This window comes from Mustelus asterias, chromosome 14 (genome assembly GCF_964213995.1).
Source record: "Mustelus asterias chromosome 14, sMusAst1.hap1.1, whole genome shotgun sequence".
In the NCBI taxonomy this organism is placed as follows: Eukaryota; Metazoa; Chordata; class Chondrichthyes; order Carcharhiniformes; family Triakidae; genus Mustelus; species Mustelus asterias.
The window spans coordinates 45,740,235-45,764,863 of record NC_135814.1 but is presented as its reverse complement, the minus strand read 5'-3'; the positions used below and the strand labels follow the sequence as shown (position 1 = coordinate 45,764,863).

The following is a 24,629-nucleotide window of genomic DNA, read 5'->3' as shown; positions in this document are numbered from 1 at the left end:
CATGTGATATCAATAAATGGCTGAAGACAGTGTATACTGAAAAGACAATGGACTGACAATATTGCAGCAATAGTACTGAAGGCTTATACTCTAGAACTTGTCATCATCTAGCCAAGTTGTTCCAATAGAGATACAACACTGGCATCTTTCCAGCAATGTGGAAATTTTCCCAGATATATCATACACAAAAAGCAGAACAAATCCAACGCAGCCAAATATCACCTCATCAGTCTACTCTCGATAATCAGTAAAGTGATGTAAGAGGTAATCAACAGTGCTATCAAGCAGCACTTGCTTAGCAATAAGCTGCCCACTGACACTCAGTTTGGGTTCTACCCTGACTCATTACAGCCTTGTTCAGCTCTTTTGTCCATGTTTGAAACTCCAGAAGTAAGGTGAGAGTGACTGCCCTTGACATCAAGGCATTGTTTGACCAAGTTTGGCAAGAAGGACTCCTCACAAAACTGGAATCATTGGGAATCAGGAGGAAACCTCTCCACTGGTTGAAATCATACCTAGAAAAAATGAAAGTGGTTGTAGTTGTTGGAAGTCAATCATCTCAGCACCAGACCATCACTGCAGGAGTTCATCTGGATAGTGTCCAAGGCTCAACTATCTTCAGCTGCTTCATCAATGACCATCCTTCCATCATAAGGGGTCAGAAGTGGGGATGTTACTGATGTTGGCACAATGTTCAGCACCATTCACAACTCCTCAGATACTGAGGCAGCCTATGTCCAAATGCAGCAAGACCTGGACAATATCCAGGCTTGGGCTTACAAGTGCCAAGTAACATTCATGCCACACAATACCAGGAAATGACCATCTCCAACAAGAAATAATTTAACTATTGGCCCTTGACGTTGAATAGCATTATGATCACTTAATCCCCCATGATTAACATCTGGGGGTTACCACTAACCAGAAACCCAACTGGACTAGCTATATAAATAGTGTGGCCACAAGAGAAGGTCAGAGGCTCGGTATCCTGCAGCGAGTAACTCACCTCCTGACTCCCCAAAGTTTGCCCACCATCTCTCCAAGGCACAAATCAGGACTGTGATGGAATACTCTCCACTTTCCTAGATGAGTGCAGCTATAACAACACTCAAGAAACTTGACACCATCGAGGACACCTCCTCTTCCTTTCTTAAAATCTGTTACATGTTTAAGAACTGAGTTCTAAGAAAGGGTCATCAAAAGGTTAACTGCACTTACCTCTCCCTCCAGATGCTGCCAGATTTAAGCATTTTCCGATTTTATTATTTACTTTATTGGTTCTGTTTTATTTTCAATTTTAAAATGGCTGATATACACCTAATTATCCGTGGGAAACAGAGGGATTATTCTTTGAAATTGGCTTTAATTAAGTATGTGGATTTGACATTCTAATTGGAACTGTTGCCCAGATTCTTTTAATCAGCGCTATCTTAACACTCGTTGGAAAATCTGTCTGCATGTCAAACTGCATCATATCATGTTGTTCCAGAGAAGAATGTGGTTTGAAACTGTTGTTTTACTGGAAAGTTGCATAGCTGTTGTTTAAGTATTTTCTGTAAAAGCAATTGTGACAACTTTTGTAGGACCTTTTGATCTGTACTGTAGGTATATAGTTTGGTAGTTAATCTGGCATCAGCTTGCTTAACAGCCCTAACTTCAAAAGAAATAATACTATGAAAGAACTCTGAGCTAAAGAGAAAGCTAAGTGTGGGAAAGGCTTATTAACTATAAACATCTGGAAGAAACCAGTAAGTTTCTGGATTTGTGGTAAGATCAGAAAGGTTTTTAGCCCAATGATTTTTGACAGTGGTAAACTGACCTCTTATGAAAATCTATTCTTTCAATTTTTTTGGACTCAGTCGTTGTTTCTTAACTTTATAATTTATTGTGCTATTTATTCAATTTGTAAGTCAATACAGCAACCATTTAACTCTGTTTAATTCTAGTTCTGGTCCGTCTTTCATCATTATGGGGAGAATAAAGATGTAGGGCTGAATCTTCAGTTTCTGCTGGGAGTGGGAATGGGGGCCGAAAATACCGGTGGCGGCCAGCACAGTTTTCCCAACACCGTATCCAGCACCGGCCATGTTCACCAGGGTGAAGGGGAGGGCAGCATCAAGATCCTGTCTCATCCCTGATTAAGGTCATTGTGGTGGTAGGGCCTTGGAGCCGCACAGTTAGTGAAGGGAGGGAGGGGGGGGGGGGGCAGCCTTGGAGCCGCACAGTTAGTGAAGGGAGTGGTCAGTAAGACATCAGAAAGTGTAGATGATTGTCACCCTTCTGGCATTGTGGGTGTGGAAGATCACGGTGCAAGGCTGCCATGGATACTTGATGATCACCTGACGACAAGAAAGGCCACAGCTAGTATTGGGAATAAGATTCTCAGATTTTGAGTCCCGTGGTGATAAGCAATATCCTCTACAGGAAGAGTACAGCCCTGGGCATCAGAAGGGCAGAGGAGAGGGATGAGGGGCAGGAAGGCAACAGAGGCCGTACCCTCATTATAGAATCTACCATTGAGGAGGGAGCTACAAGGAAATGACTGAGAACCAGTGTCATAGGAGTCTGAGATGCTCCAGGTGGATGGTCACAGATGTACATCTTTGCAAGGCTGCCTCCATAACTTTGCCCTGCTATACAGATGCTCCCACTGTCAGAGAGGCCAAGAAGGCTGAGGATGATGAAGGTGCCCCATGAGCGGTGACATCTTCATCCTCCTCAGTGACATCCTCAGCATTTGATAGGGGCTTTGGATGGCTAGGGGGAATCTAGGATGTAATTGGCACCTCCTCAAACATTTCTGTGCCACTCGCACAACTGAGCACTCTGGCTACACAATGTAGTATGCATCTTGTATAAATCAGTGGAAGGTTCCTGCATGCTTCTCAAGTACGGCTGCATATGGCTCTCCCAGAGGTTTCCATGGTGGAGCTCATATGTTCAAATCCCTAAGCCATAATGGTGTTTGTTGAATTGCCTCCTCTAGTTTCAGCCATTGATCTCAATGCCCAGGGAACTTCAACATGTAGGAGCACCTCTGTTGCTGGTGGTCTAGCAGACCCTCCTTTCCAGTGGCTATTGAGGACTTACATTTGTGCAGAACTGAGCAAGGCTGTGTCTGGCTTCCTTCGCCAGGGAGAACTGACCATAGCTGACTGTTTCTGTCACCTCCTTCTATAAACCAATGCTAAGTTCCTTATCCAATGCCACCTGTCTGAATGTGTACAGGGACCCACTCAGGTGAAAGTTTCTGGACTGGTGCACTTATAAGTTGTGACAGTGCATCTTCAGTTCCTTACTAGCCATCTGGACTACTGATTGAGTGGGAGAAAATTCATATCTGTGGATGTCTGCACTTGTAGGAGAAACAAGAAGACACCATGAGAGCTAGCCTTGGAGAGCAGAAGCCTCTGCAATGCTGAGACTTTTCAATATTCTTCAGTGTTTGGTATGCCTTCAGATACAGTGGAGTTAAATGCACCTGCTTCTTGAGCGCATTGTGCTTTGCAATCACCAACTCAACCAGGAATGACTTATTTTTGATATTGGTTACTTCCATTGCCATAATGTTCTGTAAGAAGGGTCCCCCTCTGCCTGTTTGAGCCTTCTCACGGGCATTATGTATCTGATTCTCGAAAAGAGTGTGTTATAAGGCATTGCTGTCCTCTATGACCTATTAGCTGCCTAATTCATTGGAGGGTGCATGTTTCTGTGGTGACAGGTCCTCAGCAATACTATGGCTCAAAGGCATTCTGAGGGGTCAGTGAGTCACCTGTGCATACACCATGTTCAGGAGCAATATACATCCGGAGGTTTCTCAGCTGGTGCGACTGCTAGAGGGTTAACACACAGATGTCTGTCCTGAGGATTACGGAGAGCACTCGCCTTACCAGAGAAATTAGTTCAATTAACATTTTTCTTCCCTGGATCCAAGTTTCTCTCATAATAGTCCCATAATAGTGACTGTGACTTCCTTTTAAGTCTGCTTGGTCTGTGTGGATGGCCTCATCCTGTCACCTTCAAGGGAGAGGACCTCCCTTCTTTTCCTCTTGGCCTCCAGAACCACCGCTAGGTTGGCATCAGAAAAGCAAGGGGCTGCCCTGCCCTGACCTCTGACTCCTGAATCATCATGGAAATGAGAAATCTAGCTTGAAGATCACTGTGAATCTTCACTGTCCACTTCCACCACTCGAAGAGCAGCCACACTTACTGCTGCCATGTTGATTTTAAATTGGGCCTACACTTTAGTCAGCTTGTCTTCACTACCAAGGCTCCCACCCCCAACCACATCTGTCAATTGGCCACCAAACCTATCTGCTTATGAGTTAAGGAAGGCAGTCCTGTGAAACTCATGATCCATTTCTCTTTCACACTGGGGTAGGTTTGGGACTTTAAAACAGTTTTGAGTTCAATTTCACACCCCAATGCGGGAGTTCAGCTCGTAATGTTCAGTCTATGTAAAGTGCAGTTGACTATTTTCCACAGCTGAGCTAATTATTATGCTCAAGCTCCAAACTTTGAAAGGAACAGATTATATATAATGTAGGCTTCCCTTTCACTGGAGCATAAAATGTGCTCATGAATGGCACTGCACAACTGCTGAGTAAGGAAGTATTACTTTGAAAGCCCAAATCATAACACTAGATTCTGTTGTTTCTAATTATTTGAAGAATCAACAAAACTTCAAAGATCAGACATTTGGTAAGGGCCTTTGTGACTTAGATAACTCTTTTTTAATTTTGAATAATTGAATAGCTCCAGGATTCAAGACAATTGGGATCATCCAAGTATATTATAAAATATAACTCAACAAGTTAGTATCATGGGGCGAAATTTTCCATTCTGGAAACTAAGTGCGGTGGCAGGCAACAAAGTCGGTTTGATTCCCACTAGGCAGTGGGGGGATTTTCAGGCCCGATTTTCTGCTTTCCAGATCATTAATTATGCATCAATCAGGATATCCTGCCACTCCAAATCCCCTCTGCCTGTGACCTCCATCAACTCCATCTGGTCAGGCCAAGAAGGGTGTACCTGCCGCAGAACAGGTGACCCCTAGCAGGCCAGAGCCATCCAGGCCTCGGGCCTCCAGAGGATGCCTGCTGTGCCATTAATTTCATTACAGTAAGGACAGTAAGGTTAAAGTAGTATACACTGTCGAACACCATAGCCTTTCCTGCCTCCCCACAATCTCATTTAATCTTCGCGTTAAAGGTTGAACGTTATTCCTTTATTAGTCCCCAACTCTCTCCACACATGACAACAGGGTGCAGCAATCAGCCTCGACCTCTGCTGTGAATTTCAGGGCTACAACCTAGATATGCCAGTAGAGTTAGGAAAATTAGGAAGGTTTGAAAGCACGATGATGGCACAGATTTTCGTTCGCTGTACATAATCTGCACTATTGCAAATATATTTTGCATTCATTCCTCTCCAAATCAAAGGTATTGAATGGATAATTGATGTAGTGCAAGGTCCTGCGTTCATTCAAGGTTACAAACCGAACCTTGCTCCCAACTATCTCCCATCTTATCCCTCAGTTTCATTAAATCTCACACAATCTTGTCACATCACTGAAATGAACAAAGGCACATCCTAAATTAAGAAAGGTACTTCCTATATATAGGGGAGGCATGGTGGCATAGTGGTTAGCACTGCTGCCTCACAGCGCCAGGGACCCAGGTTCAATTCCCAGCTTGGGTCACTGTCTGTGTGGAGTCTGCACATTCTTCCGCATCTGCGTGGGTTTCCTCTGGGTGTTCCAGTTTCCTCCCAAAGGCTGAAAGGTGTGCTGGTTAGGTGCATTGGCCATGCTAAATTCTCCTCAGTGTACCTGAACAGGCGTGCCGGAATGTGGCGGCTAGGTAACTTCATTGCAGTGTTAATGTAAATCAACTTGTGACACTAATAAATAAACTTAAAAAATAATGATGGCTGGATATGACACATGTAACCTTTGGATCTTAGGCAGACATCATGTGACTTCAAGAGAATTGTTCATCAAGATTAGCGCTTATCCTGATGATGTCGCACTGAAATTTACAGTTTGTGGATTTTAGAAGTATTTGTCATGACCAACATTGAAATCTTATCACCCAAATACATTTTGCAATGGTGTTTATTTTATGACTGAGAGGTTTTGGTTAAGTAATATTTATCATTGAGCACCATAGCCATACATGCCTCTCTGCAGTGTAATTTAATTTCTGTGTTTAAGGCTGAATGTTATTCCTTTATTAGTCCCCTATTTTTCCCATGCATGACACAGAGTGATGGAAGTTGGTTCCGCTCAGGGATAATTGAAATGTCTGCTAGATGGGAATGAGTGTATCCTGTCAAGTTGTGGCCTCTGCATTAATCAGGCATGAGAGCTGGTGTTCCAAGAGGGCGCTGTCCAGATTTAGCACCCATATGAGACAGCCAAGTGCTAACCATTGACAAATGATTTTGGCTTAGAGCCAACTTGCTAAGCTGCTATCATGCAAACTTGAGTTCATCCATAGGTGCAATAGAATTACAACCTCTTGAAGGATGCCATAGCCACTGATTTGATGACACCATGGTGGAAAGGACTGCACCATGTGTAGTTGCTTAACGATGTGTGTTTGTGGAGTATTAATTACATTCCACAGTGACCTCATGGTGTCGAGGCACCGTCCAAGGGTGACCCCATCGTTAGAGTTGAAGGTGACTGACTTATGCTTCCTCAATGATCATTGACCCTTTTATGACATGTTGAAGATACATGCATGCAAACATATGAATTAGGAGCTAGAGTGGTAGTGGGCTGATCAGCCCTTCGAGCCTGCTCTGTCATTCAATAAGATCATGGCTGATCTGATTGCAACTTCAGCTCCATATTCTCACATATCCCTGATAACCTTTCATCTCCTTGGCTTACCAAGAATCTATCTAATTCTGCCTTAATCGCCAAAGACTTTATCTACTTCCACTGTATTTGAGGAAGCAAGTTGAAAAGATCATGATCCTGAGAGAAAAAAATTTTCATCTCTGTCTTAAATGGGCAACCCCATATTTTTAAACAGTAATCCCTAGTTCTTGGTTCTTCCACAAGAGGAAACATCCTCTCCACATTCACCCTGTCAAGACTCCTTAAGATCTTATATGTTTCAATCAAATCACTTCTTACCCCTCTAAACTCCAGCGGTTCAGAGCGTAATCTGTCCAACCATTCCTCAGAAGATAACCTGCCTATTCCAGGTTCTAATCCAATAAATCTTCTCAGAACTGCTTGCAATTTATTTACATCCTTCCTTAAATAAGGAACCCAGTATTGTACACAGTAATCCAGATGTGGTTTCACATATATCTTATAGCCTTGAGGTTGTCACAAGCACATCTGTGTTGTGCCATGCAATGGCATCCTCATATGCATTGTGTGAATCCTCGCACTCATCAGAATCTTCCCCTTCGTCTTTCTCACTTGAGGAGACATCTAGCTCCTCTATGTTTCCCTTTGGCAACACATAGCCCTTTGCAGCACCAAGTTGTTCAGGGCACAGCAAACAACGATGATGTGGAACAACAATCTCCGCAGTGAGTTGTGGAGAGTTCCACCTGTGCGGTTGGAACCTCCAAAATGTATCTTAAAGAGGCCAATAGTCTGCTCCATTTATAAACCTTATGGCTGAATGTGTAGCACTGTATCTTCCTTCAGATCCAACTTTGTGGAGAACAAACGGGCGTTATTAGTCATGTTTTCAGAGGGGAATCCCTTACCAACCCTCAATCCTCTAAGCACAGAGCTCCCTCAAATATCACTGGTACCTGCGAATGACTTGAAACATATGAGTCATGGGAACTCTCTGCAACCTTTTCATTAAATGCCAGATCTTTTTTCCATGATCACAATTTAGCTGGATATTTAGATAGTGAAATCATTTTTCATTAATGAATCTCACAGGCTGCTGCCAGGGCGCTTTCAAGGCCACATGTGTTCATCTGATGCTGCCTGCACTTGCAGAAAGCCTGAGGTCAAAGCAAATTCCACAGCTCTGACTGCCTGACTTGCTTCATCCGTGCGGAACTGTACAGAATGGTGAACTTTCTTGAAAAAGGCATCCATCACCTTCCTACTGGCAGGGCACTTAATCTTGAGGGGGAACATAATGTTTACCCAATTGTGAGATTCCTCAAAGGCCCTCAGTGGATCCCTGGAAGAATTGCAGACAAAAAAGTTGAGTGTGGCAGTAACCTTCTCAGCGACTGGCATCAGATGCCTTCCAAGTGCTCATGGAGAATGTGGCAGCAATGGACTATCACATCCTTAGACTAGAGAGGCGTCTGTCACACTGTCTTTCACTCATCTTCATGTATGAGCTAAGTCTTCTGTAGACCTTTGGTCGCACCAAGTGTCCATTTAATGTCGATGTTCCCATATTCTTTGGTCAACGTGACCCTCCCATTCTTGAGGCCACATGCCTTTCCTCGATTCCTCCCACTAGTATTGCTTCTCATGCCCACCCTTAGCTCAGCATCCTAAATCTTGCAGCAACGCTATCAAAGGTAGCCAAAAGCAGCATCTACGTACCTTGAAGTTGTTGATGAAGTGAAGCTTGCCAAGTGTGCACCACTTAGGTACAATAGGGAAACACACCATTCTAATTATCTACTGGCGGGGCACTTAATCTTGAGGGGGAACATAACTCTGATGAGTTGGCCTCCATGCAATGCAAATATGGTTTCCAACATAGGTCTGCATGAAACTCGACCCACCTTTAACCCGCCATCAAAGTCAGGGGGAACAAAATTCTAAACTAATTTCCCAACAGGAAACTAACTTTTTCAATCATGCCAAATTTATTGCCCCTGCCTGCCACAATTCCCATCACTGACAGGAGTGGAAAGTTCCACCCATGGTGTTTCATTAATGGAAATACACATGATTATTAAAATATGTTTGTGAGAGTCATTGATAAATTTATTTTAAAGGAACATTTCAGTTGTTAATTCTTACCTTACTTCCATCAGTTTTGGTTGCTCCTGCCACCATACCCGTTGATGTTGCTTAATCAGAGTATGTTCCTTGTTAAACTTTGCTGCTTGCAAGATTTTCTGAATCTATATGTATAATAGAAAGATTAAGAACATAAGAAATAGGAGCAACAGTAGGCCATCTAGCCCCTCGAGCCTGCCCCGCCATTCAATAAGATCATGGCTGATCTGATAGTGGTTTAGTTCCACTTACCCGCCCGCTCCCCATAACCCTTAATTCCCTTATTGATCAGAAATCTATCTACCTGTGACTTAAACATATTTAACGAGGTAGCCTCCACTGCTTCAATGGGCAGGGAATTTCAGAGACTCACTACCCTCTGACAGAAGTTCCTCCTCAACTCTGTTCTAAACTGACTCCCCCTTATTTTGAGGCTGTGTCCTCTTGTTCTTGTTTCCTTTCTAAGTGGAAAGAATCTCTCTGCCTCTACCCTGTCTAGCCCCTTCATTATCTTCTATGTCTCTATAAGATCTCCCCTCAGCCTTCTAAACTCCAATGAGTACAGGCCCAATCTACTCAATCTGTCCTCATAAATTAACCCCCTCATCTCCGGTATCAACCTGGTGAACCTTCTCTGTACTCCCTCCAAGGCCAATATATCCTTTCACAAATAAGGGGACCAAAATTGCACACAGTACTCCAGTTGCGGCCTCACCAGTACCTTGTACAATTGCAGCAAGACCTCCCTGCTTTTATACTCCATCCCCTTCGTCATAAAGGCCAACATTCCATTTGCCTTCTTGGTCACCTGCTGCACCTGCAAACTGAGTTTTTGCGATTCATGCACAAGGACCCCCAGGTCCCTCTGCACAGTAGCATGTTGCAGTTTTTCACCATTTAAATAATAGTCCATTTTACTATTATTCCTTCCAAAGTGGATAACCTCACACTTGTCAATGTTATACTCCATCTGCCAGATCCTCGCCCACTCACTTAGCCTATCCAAAACTCTCTGCAGACTTTCCGCATCCTCCACGCAATTCGCTTTCCCACTCATCTTTGTGTCATCCGCAAACTTTGTTACCCTACACTCGGTCCCCTCCTCCAGATCGTCTATGTATATGGTAAACAGTTGAGGCCCCAGCACCGATCCCTGCAGCACTCCACTAGTCACCAACTGCCAACCAGAAAAGCACCCATTTATTCCAACTCTCTGCTTCCTGTTAGATAGCCAATCCTCAATCCACGCTAACACTTTATCCCCAACTCCGTGTACCTTAATCTTCTGCAGCAACCTTTTGTGAGGCACCTTATCGAACGCCTTCTGGAAATCTAAAAACACCACATCCACCGGCTCCCCTCTGTCAACTGCACTCGTTACATCTTCATAAAAATCCAGTAAATTCGTCAAACACGACTTTCCCTTCATGAATCCATGCTGCGTCTGCTTGATCAAACCATTTTTTTCCAGGTATCCTGCTATTTCTTCTTTAAAGATGGATTCCAGCAATTTCCCAACTACGGACATTAAGCTAACCAGCCTGTAGTTACCCACCTTTTGTCTACCTCCTTTTTTAAACAGTGGCGTCACATTAGCTGTTTTCCCAATCAGCCGGCACTTCCCCAGAGTCCAGCGAATTTTGATAAATTACAATCAACGCATCTGCTATTACTTCTGCCATTTCTTTCATTACCCTGGGATGCATTCCATCCGGGCCGGGGGACTTGTCTACCTTTAGTCCCATTAGCCTACCAAGCACTACCTCTTTAGTAATAGTAATCGTTTTAAGGACCTCACCCCCTACAGTCCCACGACCGTCAATTTTCGGTAAGCTATTTGTGTCCTCTACCGTGAAGACCGACACAAAAAAACTTGTTTAAGGCCTCGGCCATTTCCTCATTTCCCATTATTAAATCCCCCTTCTCGTCTTCTAAGGGTCCAACATTTACTTTACCTACTCTTTTCCTTTTTATATATTTGTAAAAACTTTTACGATCAGTTTTTATATTTTGTGCTAGTTTAGTTTCATAATCTATCTTTCCTTTCTTTATCGCTTTCTTAGTACTTTGTTGTTTTTTAAAGCTTTCCCAATCTTCTAATTCCCCACTAGTTTTGGCCACTCTGTATGGATCGGTTTTTAATTTAATACTCTCCTTTATTTCCTTAGTTATCCACGGCTGGTTATCCCTTTTCTTACATTCCTTCTTTATCACAGGAATATATTTTTGCTGAGTACTGAGAAAAATCTCCTTAAAAATCCGCCACTGTTGCTCAGCTGTCCTACCAACTAGTCTGCGCTCCCAGTCTACATTAGCCAATTCTGCCCTCATCCTATTGTACTCCCCTCTGTTCAAGCAGAGGACACTGGTTTGGGACCCTACTTTCTCACCCTCCATTTGTATTAGAAATTCAACAATATTGTGATCACTCATTCCAAGAGGATCCCTCACAAGAAGATCATTAATTTTACCTGTCTCATTACACAGGACCAGATCCAAGATAACTCGCTCTCTCGTAGGTTCTGTAACATACTGTTCGAGGAAACTATCCCGACAGCATTCTAAGAATTCTTCCTCAAGTCCACCGCGTCCGACTTGAGTCAACCAATCAATATGCAGGTTAAAATCCCCCATGATTATTGCTGTTCCGTTTTTGCACGCATCCATTATTTACTTATTTATAGCCCAACCCACCTCAAAGTTATTACTTGGGGGCCTATAGACCATGCCCACCAGTGACTTTCTCCCCTTACTATTCCTTATCTTCACCCACAATGATTCCACATTATGCTCCTTAGAGCCTATATCGTCTCTCACTACCGCCCTGATGTTATCTTTAATTAACAGAGCTACCCCACCTCCTTTTCCCTCCTGTCTATCCCTATTAAAACAGTAAAATTCTCTCATTAAGGCACACTGGGTACTGTGGTACTGAATCACACAAATCAAGAATTACTGATAGATACTAAATTATTTGACCTCAAGCAACAGTAAAAACTCTACAATTGGCAAGGGAAGATGAGAAAAGGTGTCAGCCAGGCTTTTGTCCTTAATCATCCACTTATGAAACTTTGTGTGGGCAATATCTGAGGCCAGGATCATGCATGGCTATGATACTCTAACATTGCGAAATGGCTTATCGATTTTTAATGTCAAAGCATTCGGACATGGAGAATAGTGTCATGCCAGTGCAGACATGGAGATATTGGGAGGGATTTTCTGCTCCTGATTTGGTTGGGAAGATCAGCCTTGGGAGTGGAAAATCCGGTGGGAGGCCCAAATAACGTTTCACGTTGACATAAAAGCATGATGCAATTATTCCCACCTGTGATGTAGCGAAAATCCTAACTTTCAACATTGGGAAGCCGATTACAGTGGGGTGGCAGAGTGGTTAACACTGCTGCCTCACAGCGCTGGGTTCAATTCCGGCCTCGGGTCACTGTCTGTGTGGAGTTTGCAAATGGTTCACTGTTCTCCCCATGTCTGTGTGGGTTTTCTCCAGGTGCTCAGATTTCCTCCCATAGTCCAAAGATGTGCAGTTTAGGTAAACTGGCCATGATAAATTCATCCTAGTGTCAGGGGGATAAACTGGGTAAATACATGGGGTTACGGGGATAGGGCCTGAGTGGAATTGTTGTTAGTGTAGGCTCAATGGGCCAAATGGCCTCTGTAGGGATTCTATGAAATTTTTATGAGACAATAACCTGACATCTAATTATCAGGCCTCCACACTGATAATCCCGCGCCCCCCCGCCAACCCCCACCATAAACCATGACGTGATGTGAATTACGACAGGTCTCCCAAGGCATGCACCTGGTGAGCAGAAACTGTCAAAAGATTTCTGGTGAGCGCATCGCTCAGGGTATTTTGAACAGCTTTGAATTCACCTGCAAGGAATTGGACCTCCAGTCACACCAGCTATCAGGGTCTGTCTATACACCGTACTGATCACACCAGTTAGCACCTGTCTACACACTTTGCTGAAAGTCTTTACTTTCAAGGAACCCTGAGTCAATCTGTCTTTGCACCCAGCCATCTGAACTTACCTGAACATCAATTCCAGAATGGGAAAAACTCCCTTACTGAATTCTCCAAGACATGTGAACTACTAACTATTTTGTTTGGTTTTAATATTTGTAAAAGTGCACTATTATCTTTCTTGGGTGTGTGTTGTGTGGTTGACATGGTGATAGGCCATTCTGGGTGAATAAATAATATTCCTTTTTTAAATCCATGAGATTTTGCTGCTGGTGGTTTTTAAATTGACTGCACACTAACAGAGGATTGGGAACTCATATCAGCCTTATCAAAATTAAACTACACTGATTATGGGAAAGGAAATTGGGGGTTTCAGTCTACCTCTGTCCTCTGTCCATAATAATAAAGTGAAACACCCGAGAAACTATGCACTAGTATTATTCAAAGCCTTCACGAGAAGAAAATTAAAATAGTGAACCATTTGCATTTCTTTCTTCCCTATCTCTGTAAATTTCTTCAGCCTTGCAATGTTTTCCTTCAACCGACTTTGTTCGCTTTCACCATTGGTGGTTATATCTTTTATATCCTTAAGATTTGTAATTCCTTCCTAACTTCTCTGCCACGCCAACTCTCTCACCTCCCTTCAGAAGTTCCTTAAAGCCTGGTTCTTCAACCATGCTTCTGTTCATCTGTCCTAATACCTTCTTTAATGGGATTTTTAATGTTAAACTTTCCATATAAATGTAAGCTGTTGTAAAATTGTTTTTATTCAACATTTACAAAGCCAAAATTTGCAAGCTGCAGAGAGGGTTGCAAACTCAACTGGTTACAAGTAGCTACTAGATTTGAACAGATATAGCACATGTCCAGATCTGACAATGTAATTGGAAAGACGTCTGGGAATTTAGTCATTCCTATCTGAAGTCAAGACATTTTCTACCATTCACCTCTGCTATGTCTACTTTCTGCTGTTATCTCTAGTCAAGCAAAAAGGTTGATGATTTGCCCCTAGGCTTCCATCAATGGTAGTCTGAGCACAGGAGAAAATATGAGAGTTGGACAGGATAACTCTCCTGTCATTCTTTCCTGCCTACCTTTCTTGGGAAGCTTATCCTCAGCACTACCACCACACCACCCCCCACCCCCCTCACCCTCATTACTGTAAATTGAGTTTTTTAAAACCTTATTATAAAAAATGCAAAATGTAATATTTTATTCAATATATATTTTAACATCAAAATGTTTCAGAATCATTATTTAAAGTGCCAGTAGACTTTGCTTATCAGAGTCAAATGCCACACAAAACATTGATAATTAGTTGGCATTGCATAGGGAATTGGTATGGGTCACTGCATTGTACATAGACATATTGTCAAAAGTAAACCATGTGTAGAAGGTTCTATTAATCCCTGAAAATAACTACTCAGCATTATGTGCAACAATATGCCCACACTAACAGACTGGGTCTGCAAAATTGAATGATACAGTTACTGTAAATTAATCAGTAATTAAATTTGCAATTTTATTTAAAAAACCAAAAAATCAAACTTATGGCCAGAATTTTGTGTGGCTCAGATGGAAGCATGTGGAATTGTACAAGAGGATATCGGGCACACATCCTGATCTCGTCACACACTCGTGATATTTTGGTCAGCAGGCCCGAGCAAAAGTCAGAATCGCCCCTGCCGACAATCAACAGACAATTTAGCCCATTAAGGAGCTGAATGAAATTGCTTCTGGGCCCACTAAGTGTGCATAGGCCTGTGTTACCTACTTTATAATGGCTTTGTTTTTCTTTTGAATTTTCCCCCCCACTCTATGTGAATTGAGAAGGTGCAGGAATGACCTATTATTATAGCTCTACAAATATTAATTTTGAACCAATTATAGAAGGTGCATAAGTTCAGCATTGTTTGATTAGCCCTTTGGATCTTCCCTCCCTCCCTCCCTCTGGGGAAGCATTTGGTTGGCAGATTGTCCTGACATGTAGGCTTGGACAGGTGACTGGAAGAACAAACTCAAATTCAGTCACTCTATGACAGGATGTATTTTCCAATTAATACTTCTATGTATCATCACAGTTATCAGGAGATTATTCTTCTAAATTAGTTAATTTTGAAAAAGTGCATTACGTTAATAGAACAGATTATTGAATAAGATCATGAAAGCATTAAAAATGTTATATGCTTATGCCTGAAGGTTGGCACTGTGGACAAGATGATTTGTACACTATCGCAATCTATGCTCAACATCAAAATAATCATATCAAAAGTTGACCTGCTCATATCAATTTTGTCAGTTTTAAATTACTTTCAATGTTGGGCTTGCATCCAAAAATGGATGATGGGATTAGATGAAAGAGTAGAACAACTAATTGATTTTATTTTATAAATTAAAAACTTCAAAGAGAAAATGTTGAACAATTGGTCTGGGGTAAATCCATTAGAAAGAAAATAGAAATAACTTAAAATAGTCATTACTGAAACATGGCTATGTCATCAGGTCTTTAGAAAGGGTAGTTTTTCCCTGGATAGTGGGAATTGGAGTGCATAGTTGACATGAGTAATGACAAGATGACGTGATTTGGCTTATTAAGTTTCCTTTGGTTTTATTTATAATTTGGAATTGGTTATTTGCGACCCTTTAAAAAGGGACACTTGTTTAATTGAGTTTATCTCAGTCTTTCAAATTGGCTGTTAAAAGATAGGGAAACTAGTAGAAGATACTATTACAACAATTGTAAGAGGGAATATATGAAAGGAAAAGAATGATGCATTCAAAACATATTAAATTGATAAACAAATGTAATTGGTTAAATCTGAAAGAGATATAATAAAGGAAAGCAATCAGCAGAGACTCAATGAGTAGAACCGAGTAATATCAGAGGACTCAAACTGCAAAGGAGTTGTCTACAGGCCTCTTGCTAGCAGTGGTCAAGTGATCAAAGATATTTATTCAGAGATTAGATAGGCTTTTAGCAAAAGCAGAATTGTTTTAATGGAGAGTTTAATTTTCATATAGATTGGTGGTGAAGTTGGACTTGTGGGCAACAGCAGATGACTCAGTGTTAGCGTTAGCTATCCAGGTCCTGGGGCGGTGCTCTAGGAGGTATTCATAAGCTGTCAGTTACAAGGCCCAACATTGTATCAGGGTGGAGGCAAAGGGGGGTTTTGCCTTGTCTTCTTTAAAAAAATCCCAGCAGTGGTTTATGATCAGTCACTATGAAAAAATGTCAACTATCGATATATTGATGGAACGTTTTAATACCGAAGACAACTGCCAATCCCTTTTTCTCAATCTGGGAATATCTCTGCTCAGAGTCTGAGAGGGTCATGGATGCATTTCTAATAAGTTTCTCTGTCCCATCTCTCCAGTGATGTGCCAGTACTCATAGAAATCATAGAAACCCTACAGTGCAGAAGGAGGCCATTCGGCCCATCGAGTCTGCACCGACCACTGCCCCAATCCTGTAAGGGGAGGCATCACATGTCAAATTAAGGTCCTTTTTGGGGTCAAAGTGAGTCAATAAATTAGAGGGCAAAAGTTGTTGTTTAACTCTGTTGAAGGCCTCCAGCTGCGGTGCCCCCCCAAGGTCACCTTTGAAATTTCATTGTAGGGCACGCGGGTGCGGGGGCAGCAAAGAAGCTAAATTAGGAATAAACTTCCCATAATTCAATAACTCAAAGAAAGATTTCAATTCTGTGGGGTTCTTTGGAATTGGCGCCTCCTTATTGGCCCTCATCTTGTCTTCCACTGGATGAAGGCCCTTGGCATTCACCCGATAGCCTAAATAGGTCACGGCACTTGTTTGGAAGACACATTTTTCTCTTTTCAGGCATACTTTGAAAATCGCCCTAAGACCTCTTGCAGGTTCACTAGGTGCTCACATTCTGAAGTTCCTGTGACCAAGACATTATCCAAGTACACCGCTACCTGAGGTAACTCTCAGAGTATTTTCTCCATAACCCTTGTAAAATGTTGCATGCAGATGAGACCCCAAAGGCCAGATGAGTGTACTCGTATAGAACTTTATACATATTTATTGTTACATACTTTCAGAAAGGCTCATCCAATTCAAATTGATGATCCGCCTGGCTCATGTCCAACTTTGAAAATTTTTGGCCCTCCCCAGTTAACCGGGTGTAGGTTTTCGATCCAGAACATGGTGTATCTGCCAAGTTTAGAAATTCTCCACAAAGTCAGACCGACTTATCCATCTTAAGGACATGAACAGGTGCGGCCCGCTCTGCAAAATGTATGAGTCTTATTTTGTACAGCTATTCCAGGCATTCCAGTTCTGACTCTACTTTTTGCAATGGGGAGTATGGAACTGGTCTTGCTCTAAAATACTCAGGCGTAGCATTGGGGTCAACATAAATCTTAGCTTTGGATCCCTTTATTTTCCCAGGCTCTTCTTGGAAGACTTCAGGATACTTATTGATGACTTTCTATAATTCCCCCATGCCTCGCCTAAAGATCTTCAGCTTGTTCAGTCTGATACATTGGAGCCAATTTCTCCCCACTGTTATGGCTCAGGGCAGAAACTCCAAAGCATTTTATGAAGCCTGTCTGAACCATAAGTTTTGCATCTTGAATTTGACTAGGATAAGCATGAGATGCTTCACTTCAGGTGTGATTCAAATGACCCAGTAGGGAGCTTTTATCAAACAAAGCTTATTTAAGAATATAGGTAACATGTATAGAAAGAAAATTAGCAATAACTTTTACCAATTACAAACAAGAAAAAAAACCAACCATGATATTGTATCAACCTTAATGCTGAATACCGTTCCAACCAAGCAAACCCCACAAACAAAACCCATAAGAAAATTAGCAAGAACTTTTATCAATTACAAACAAGAAACAAAACAACCACTATAATATATATCCCTTAATGAATATCTCTAATATGTTCCAATTAAAACCAAAACCCATAGACAATAAAAAAATCCTTTTCACAGATTTAACACAGCACAGATTAATGCTCACTTGATATTGAGATCAAGGCCGTTAGTTGAATTCTGCAGTCCAATGCTCTTGAGACTCAGAACAGTCTGAAGACAAGACAGCTTCCCAAAGAACCAGAGAGACTCTTAGTCCAGCCCCCAACAGCAGAGTTTCTACTCCAGGAAGGCTTTCAGCTAAACAGCAGAATTTCCCAAAACCAGGGAGAGAGAGAAGAGACACTGCTTTCAGTCTGAGGTCCACTACCTTAAACTAAACTCAAACCTGCAGCTCAGAATTGAAAGTGAAAAAAAAACCTTCCTGTAACCTGAACAGCCAACCAGTGTTTTTTCCTCTCCGAACAATACAGAGTCATAAAAAGAACCCAACATAAAAACAAACCCCATTGAAGTGGAAATAAAAGGGCATCTGGTAGCAAAGCCAGCAATAATGACATCACTGACGCTGTGAGCTGCAGAAATCACGTTTTTAACAAAAACATTTCTTAAAGGGAGACTAATGTCACACCATGAGGCTAGGTCCTTGTCCCCATACAATGATGAGCGTAAGTTGCACCTACTGCTGTTTGTAAGTCACTAGGGTCAACATGGTGCCCTTTATCTCCAATGGTTCCCCTATGTAGGTGACCAGCCTGGCCTTCGTGCTTTCTAAGTTCAAGAATTGAATACCAGCCCACAAACGGTTATAAGTCTACCCCCCAATAATGGAGATTGCAGCTCCAGCACCCATTTCAATTTTTATTGGGTGGCCATTTACTAACAATTCCACCATTATGGGGCAGCCTTTGCCATGGAGATGCAATTTAATTGCAGTGTTCCTGTTTGTGGACCTAGCTGCAAGGTATGGTCCAGTACTGGTATTGTCTTTTTCTCGAGATAGCATGCATTTTGACTGTCCCTATCTCTTCTGCAGCACTTGCAATAGTCTGCCAGCTGGCATCGACAACCTTCTGGAATATACTTCCTAGGAATCTGAAGGCTGTCCCTGACTTCCATTGATTGCCTGGCTCCACTGCTGCCAGGGATGTTAGGATAGTTTACTGATATCATCGTTCTCAGTCGAGCAATGGATGTTGCATAAAGCCCCTCCCCTCAATCGGAGAACACTACTATCTGACGTTCCCTGTAGTTCCTGAGCTCCTTTCTCTGTATTCTCCAACATTAGAGCTATATCAATTGCCTTCTTTAGATCCAAATTCGACTCCACCAATAACTTTTTTTGACTATCACCTCATTAATTCCACAGATCAGTCTATCTCGCAACATGCCATTCAGGGTTGGCATGAATTCATAGTGCTCTGCCACTTTTTGCAGCCAGATCAGAAATTCAGTGACAGATACCCCAGGGGTCTGCCCTACCATGTTAAAGTGGTATTGCTGGAGTATTATAGAAGATTTAGAGTTATAATAGCTTTTAACCAAGTCCACCAATTCATTAAAGGTTTGGAGTCAGAGGCATCTGGGTCGGTCAGGTTTTTGATTACACCGAAGGTCAGGACCGCACATACCATAAACAGGTTCACTTTCTGCTTCTCATCCCCCTCAACACTGTTGGCGTGAAAAAAGTAACGCATGCACTCTGTGTGCTGAGTCTTCAATGCTTGCATCATAGGCTTCAAGTTTCCCAAAAAGAGATATGTTTTTTACCGGAGGATTACGTCTCGATAGTAAAGATGGTCCAGAAGGAAGAAAAAAACTAATTTTACTGCTCATCACCAATGTAATAACCTTACTGAGGCTAGTATTCTGTCACCAATCACACTTTTACTGACAGTGATATATGAGCATTGTTCAACGGCTACAGAGTGCAGATCGGTCCTGAGAATATCAATACCAGCCTGAGTGGAGCCCGAGTGGTTTTAAACCCCCCGCTGCTCCTTCCCTGATGGGTGAGCCTTCACTCATCTAATAGGGAAGCTCATATTCAATGAGGTTCATGGGGAGATCTGTTCCTGATCCCCCGTAGTCATCATAACTGTAACCTTTCTATGTTTCTGGGTCGCTTTTCTGGACTTCCAGTAGGTATTTGATAAAGTTCCACTTTAGGGAGTTTTAGCTAATATTAAATTTTATGGAAATGAAGGCAAATTATTGACCTGGTTAGAAAACTGGTTGGAAGGTAGAAGACCAATGGAGACAATGGGCATAAATTTGAATTGGAAGCAAGTGACTAGTGCCATCCCATAATGATCTTTGCTGGCCATCAGTAAGTATATTTATTAATGACTTGAATAATACTTGAATAGAGAGCAATATATCTAAGTTTGCAGTGACAGAAGGATTGGTGTGGTAAGTAGTGTAGATAGCATAAAATTACAAAGAGATGGTGATAGATCAAGCGAATGGGGAAAAATATAGCAGACGTAACACCTTTGAAACCCACAACCTCTGATATCTAGAAGATCAAGGGCACTTGATTTATGAGAACACCACCAAACCACACACCATCCTGACTTGGAACTATATCACTAGGTTAAAATTTCAAAACTCCCTCCCTAACAGCAGTGTGTGTGTACCAACACCACATGGACTGCAGTGGCTCAAAAGATGGCTCACCACTACCTTCTCAAGAGCAATTAGAGATAAGCAATAAAAATGCTGGCCTAGAAAGTGACACCCACATCCTGAGAAAGAATTTAAAAATAATGGATATCAATGTACGTCACTGAGAGGTCACCACTTTTGGACCAAAATGAAAAAGTCGGAATATTTTTTTAAATGGCGAAATCGGAACAGTGAAGTTTAAAAGAGATTTCAAGGCCTATGTATACAGATACTAAATTAATGGTCAGGGATAATTTGAGCAGATAGAATATAAAAAGGAGGAAGTTTTGCTATATCTATAGAAAGCCTTGATTAGATCACATTTCGAGTATAATGTATATTCACTAGAATATTACCAGGGGTATAAGGGTTGAACAAGTGACGAGTGCACTCAGTAGAGCACACACCTTAGCCATGTTAACCCAATATAACTACAATTACACAGCTCTTCCTTGAGCTTTTGCTCTGCCTGGATGATGCTCTGTAACTACAAAGCTGAAAAAATAAATCTTTTTATTCAGAGGTTCCAACTCACTGAGGAGATTTCAGGCCAATCCACATCCAACAACCTACTCAGAAATCTCTGTTCATGTTTTGACATCTGTGACAAATTCCAACAGCAGCTAAAACAATTCACACATTTTAAAGACAGCTCGCTTCCTTGGGCCATACCCTATCAGTGTACCAAGAAATCCATCAATTTTGAGTTATATTGCTTACAGACTAACAAGCATGGATGAAAACATACCTCCACCTACCTTCAGAGGCAGAGGCATAATGAAAAGATATTACATATGCGAGGGCTCTGGAATATTTTAGGAGTAAGTTGAGGCTTTTAGAATTTTGTAAGGAATTGATAGGGTAGAGAGAGAGATAAACATTTCCTGTTTGTCCAGGACAACAATCAAAGCTGAGCATTCAGAAGGGAAGCTAGGATTCATGCAAAAGGTGGTAGAAGCAGAGAAGTGTCTCCCACAAAAACCTGGATGTGCCAAAAGAAAATTGTATACAAAAATTACAATTCATGAGGACAGTAATGCTGAAACTGTGCAATCTCCTGGAGTCAGACCTTGAAACAACTTTCATGATTGGAGCAGCGTTATCAATGTCTATCATATAAAGTACTGCCTTGGATTTTCTGCGATGAGCTCTTTTTAATCGAAATCTTAAGATGCAGGTTAAATCTCACAAACGGAAGGGCATTGCTGCATTGTGCAGTGGAAAATATTCCTCCATGCCTGTAATTCCATTTATTTCTTCAGAAGAAGCAGCCATAATCACTTATACTGACTGACTGGATTCTTCAAATTATTGATGCTATGACGGGCTGCACTAATCCAGACTCTCGAGAGCATTTTCATAATCAGAAAGTGGTTTCACTGCAAGAGCCTGCAGTTGATTTGTCATCACAGATACGGAGTCACATATTTTTATGCTCACTATCATAACATCCTTCACAATTTCTTTACAACAACCAATGATGGTAGCATTATTTAGTTGGCTGAAAAATTAGATATATGACTGATCAGGAACTGGAGCAGCAGCTCATGAGAATCTGAAGCACCTTAGTACATTCTGAAAAGAATCGCATCTGACTCAAAACAATTGCTGCGATTTAGTGCTCCTCTAGCCACAGATGCAAATCCCGTAATGGCCGCTAAATCTCACAAGAGGCAAAAAATGATACTTGCATCAGATTTCTGAACATGATCTTCCTTGGCCTGTTCCGATGACGTGATCAGGTTCACGCCTGGGAGGAATGTATAGTAAGTATAGCAACCAGATAAGAGTGGGACATCAAAATTCAGTCCTATGGCCGGGATTTTCTCTGATGATGGCAAAGTCCGATGTCAGGCAGAAAAAGCCGCATTGAGGCCGCCGATGGCAATGGTGGCTTTTCTCGCCATATAAATCGAAACATAGAAAAAACACTTGTAGACACGGGTTTCAGAATGTATCGTGGGCGGGCAACCTTTGATTTGCCTGCCCTGCCATCAAATCAAACACTTAATGATCTGAGCGCATTTTTACAGACTGCCCCAGCGGACAACTAACAAACTAGGAAAAAAATCCAGGTACACCCTCTGTATCAAGCTGGCACTATCCTGGCAGTATCCTCTCCCTCCTGAATGTTGCACTCATCTTCAAGCTCCCCTCGGAGTACTGCTCACTAGGTGCATGCCTTCTGAGACCAGTCGTGCTTCAGGCTGTTCTGACAACATGCCGCCGCAGATGGATTTTTTGGCATGGGGAATGATTCTAGCGTATGGGCCCAATAATTATTTTATTATAATGAGGTTGCTGGTGTTCAACATCAGGAAACATGGTCTGTCACTGACGGAGAGAATGGACAATCGCTTCTTGCTTTGACATTATCGTGAAACACAACTTTGGCCTTGTAATATTTTCCCTCCTGTTACTGAACATGCCTGATGCAAATGGGAGCAGAACGTCTCGGTCTATGTTTCTGGAGTAGGACACGAACTCTTGAGAGTACAATCACTGAGCCAAAGCTGATGGAATCTTATATATTGTTAGATAGGGCAAGCACAAAGCGTAAATGGATCATGTTCAGAAACTCAATTAAGGGACTGTGAAATAAATATATTTTGTCAGACAAAAATTGCAACATTAAAAGATGTGGTCAATAAGGAATCCAATATATGTGTTAGAAATAAAAATATGGATTTCATTAAGTATAAAATTGCAGGTATGATTAAAGCTGAGATGAGTATTTTTTTTAAAAAGTAAAAGAGGTGAAGAAATTGATCAGAAGAGCCAAAAAAGATAATAAGAAAATGGTTTTAGAAAATATAAAATAGAATTTGCTAGTTTTCAATATTTTTGAGGAAAAAATGAGTTCCCAGTTATAACCAAGGAATGCCTAATAGGTATCCTTAATTATTTATTATATGTAATAGAATTTACAAATTAGACCTTTTCCATAAGGTTGGAAATTAAAGGGCAGAGGAAGAAAAACTATTTGATTTAGAAATTATCTACAAAAATGTGATAAGACTGATCAAAAATGAAAGCGAGTAAAGATTCTGATCTTAATGTACTTCAGGCCAAAGTATTGCAGGAGGTGGCAAAGGAAATTGGTCATTGATGATGCATATCTTAAGTGAATCATAAAATAAAGCAGTTGTGTCATAGACCTCAGAGAAAAATGTGGTGTCAATTTATAAAGAATGGTAGAATAATCCAGAGAACTATAAATATACGAACCTGATATTGATAGTTGGGAAAATAATGCAGAATAGTTAATGATCACGGAATGATTAAATATAATTAATATAAAGTTACATGTGGCAGGTCCTTCTTAACAAATCTAGCATTTTTTGAGTTAGTTGACAAAGGAAACTTATTAGACCATAGCAAAGCTTTTGATTTATATAGGAACTGATGTTACAATGTAGTATATCTTGCGAAATGATGTTACAATGCGGTACATCTTGCAATGATATGGGAGTGTATCTTCTCTCATGAGTTACTAACTGGCCCCGATATCTACTTAGAGCTGGGAAGAGATCAGAGGTGGCAGTTTAGCGGATTGAAAACAAGGTAATATGGATTTTTGCAGGTCTTGTTGAATTTAATGGTAGAACCTATTTTCTACGTCTTCAAAAGGTTTCCCATCCTAGAGCCAGCTTAATTGGCAAGTGGGGAATTAGAAAGCAGCTGGCGAGCAGATTTTAGAGAAGATAAAGTGGGACCAATCATGGGCTAATGGTGGTGGTGTCCAACATTGTGGTGGGACATTTGGAATTTACTGGGGTGTGGGTGTGTGGAGGAAGGGGTATGTGAGAGGGGGTTGGGAGAATTTGGAGTTTATGGGGAGCAATAAACAACTAGAGATCATGGAGGTGGTAGGGTGAGCTGCTGGATAACTCAGTGAGCACAGAGATCAAGGTGCTGATGAGTAGCCTGTGGTCACAGGTTGTAGAGCATGAGTAGTGGTAATGGGGGAGTCGGAGATTGTGGGGTCCAGCTGCAGAATTTGTAAACAGGTTAGTTTCTGGAGTGTCTGAGGAAACATTTGTACTGCTCATTGCCCACAAACGGTGCTGTAAATGCACTTAGATCGTAGACCCATCCACTCTCGCCACCTTTTACTTATCCAGTTCCATCCAACCTGGAAGGAAGCGGGCTGGGGGTCAGGTTTGAGAACTCTTGTTTTTTACTTCCC

General features: G+C 41.6%; 1 protein-coding gene across 1 annotated transcript in view; it reads right to left on the bottom strand.

Annotated features, from left to right (window-relative positions):
• Nucleotides 1-24,629, bottom strand: part of LOC144504032 (coiled-coil domain-containing protein 148-like) — a 103,511-nt gene that overhangs the window by 65,405 nt on the left and 13,477 nt on the right. The window contains exon 4 of the mRNA XM_078229190.1: nt 8,975-9,078. Coding sequence (XP_078085316.1) covers nt 8,975-9,078 — 104 coding nt within the window. The remainder of the gene's footprint in view (nt 1-8,974; nt 9,079-24,629) is intronic.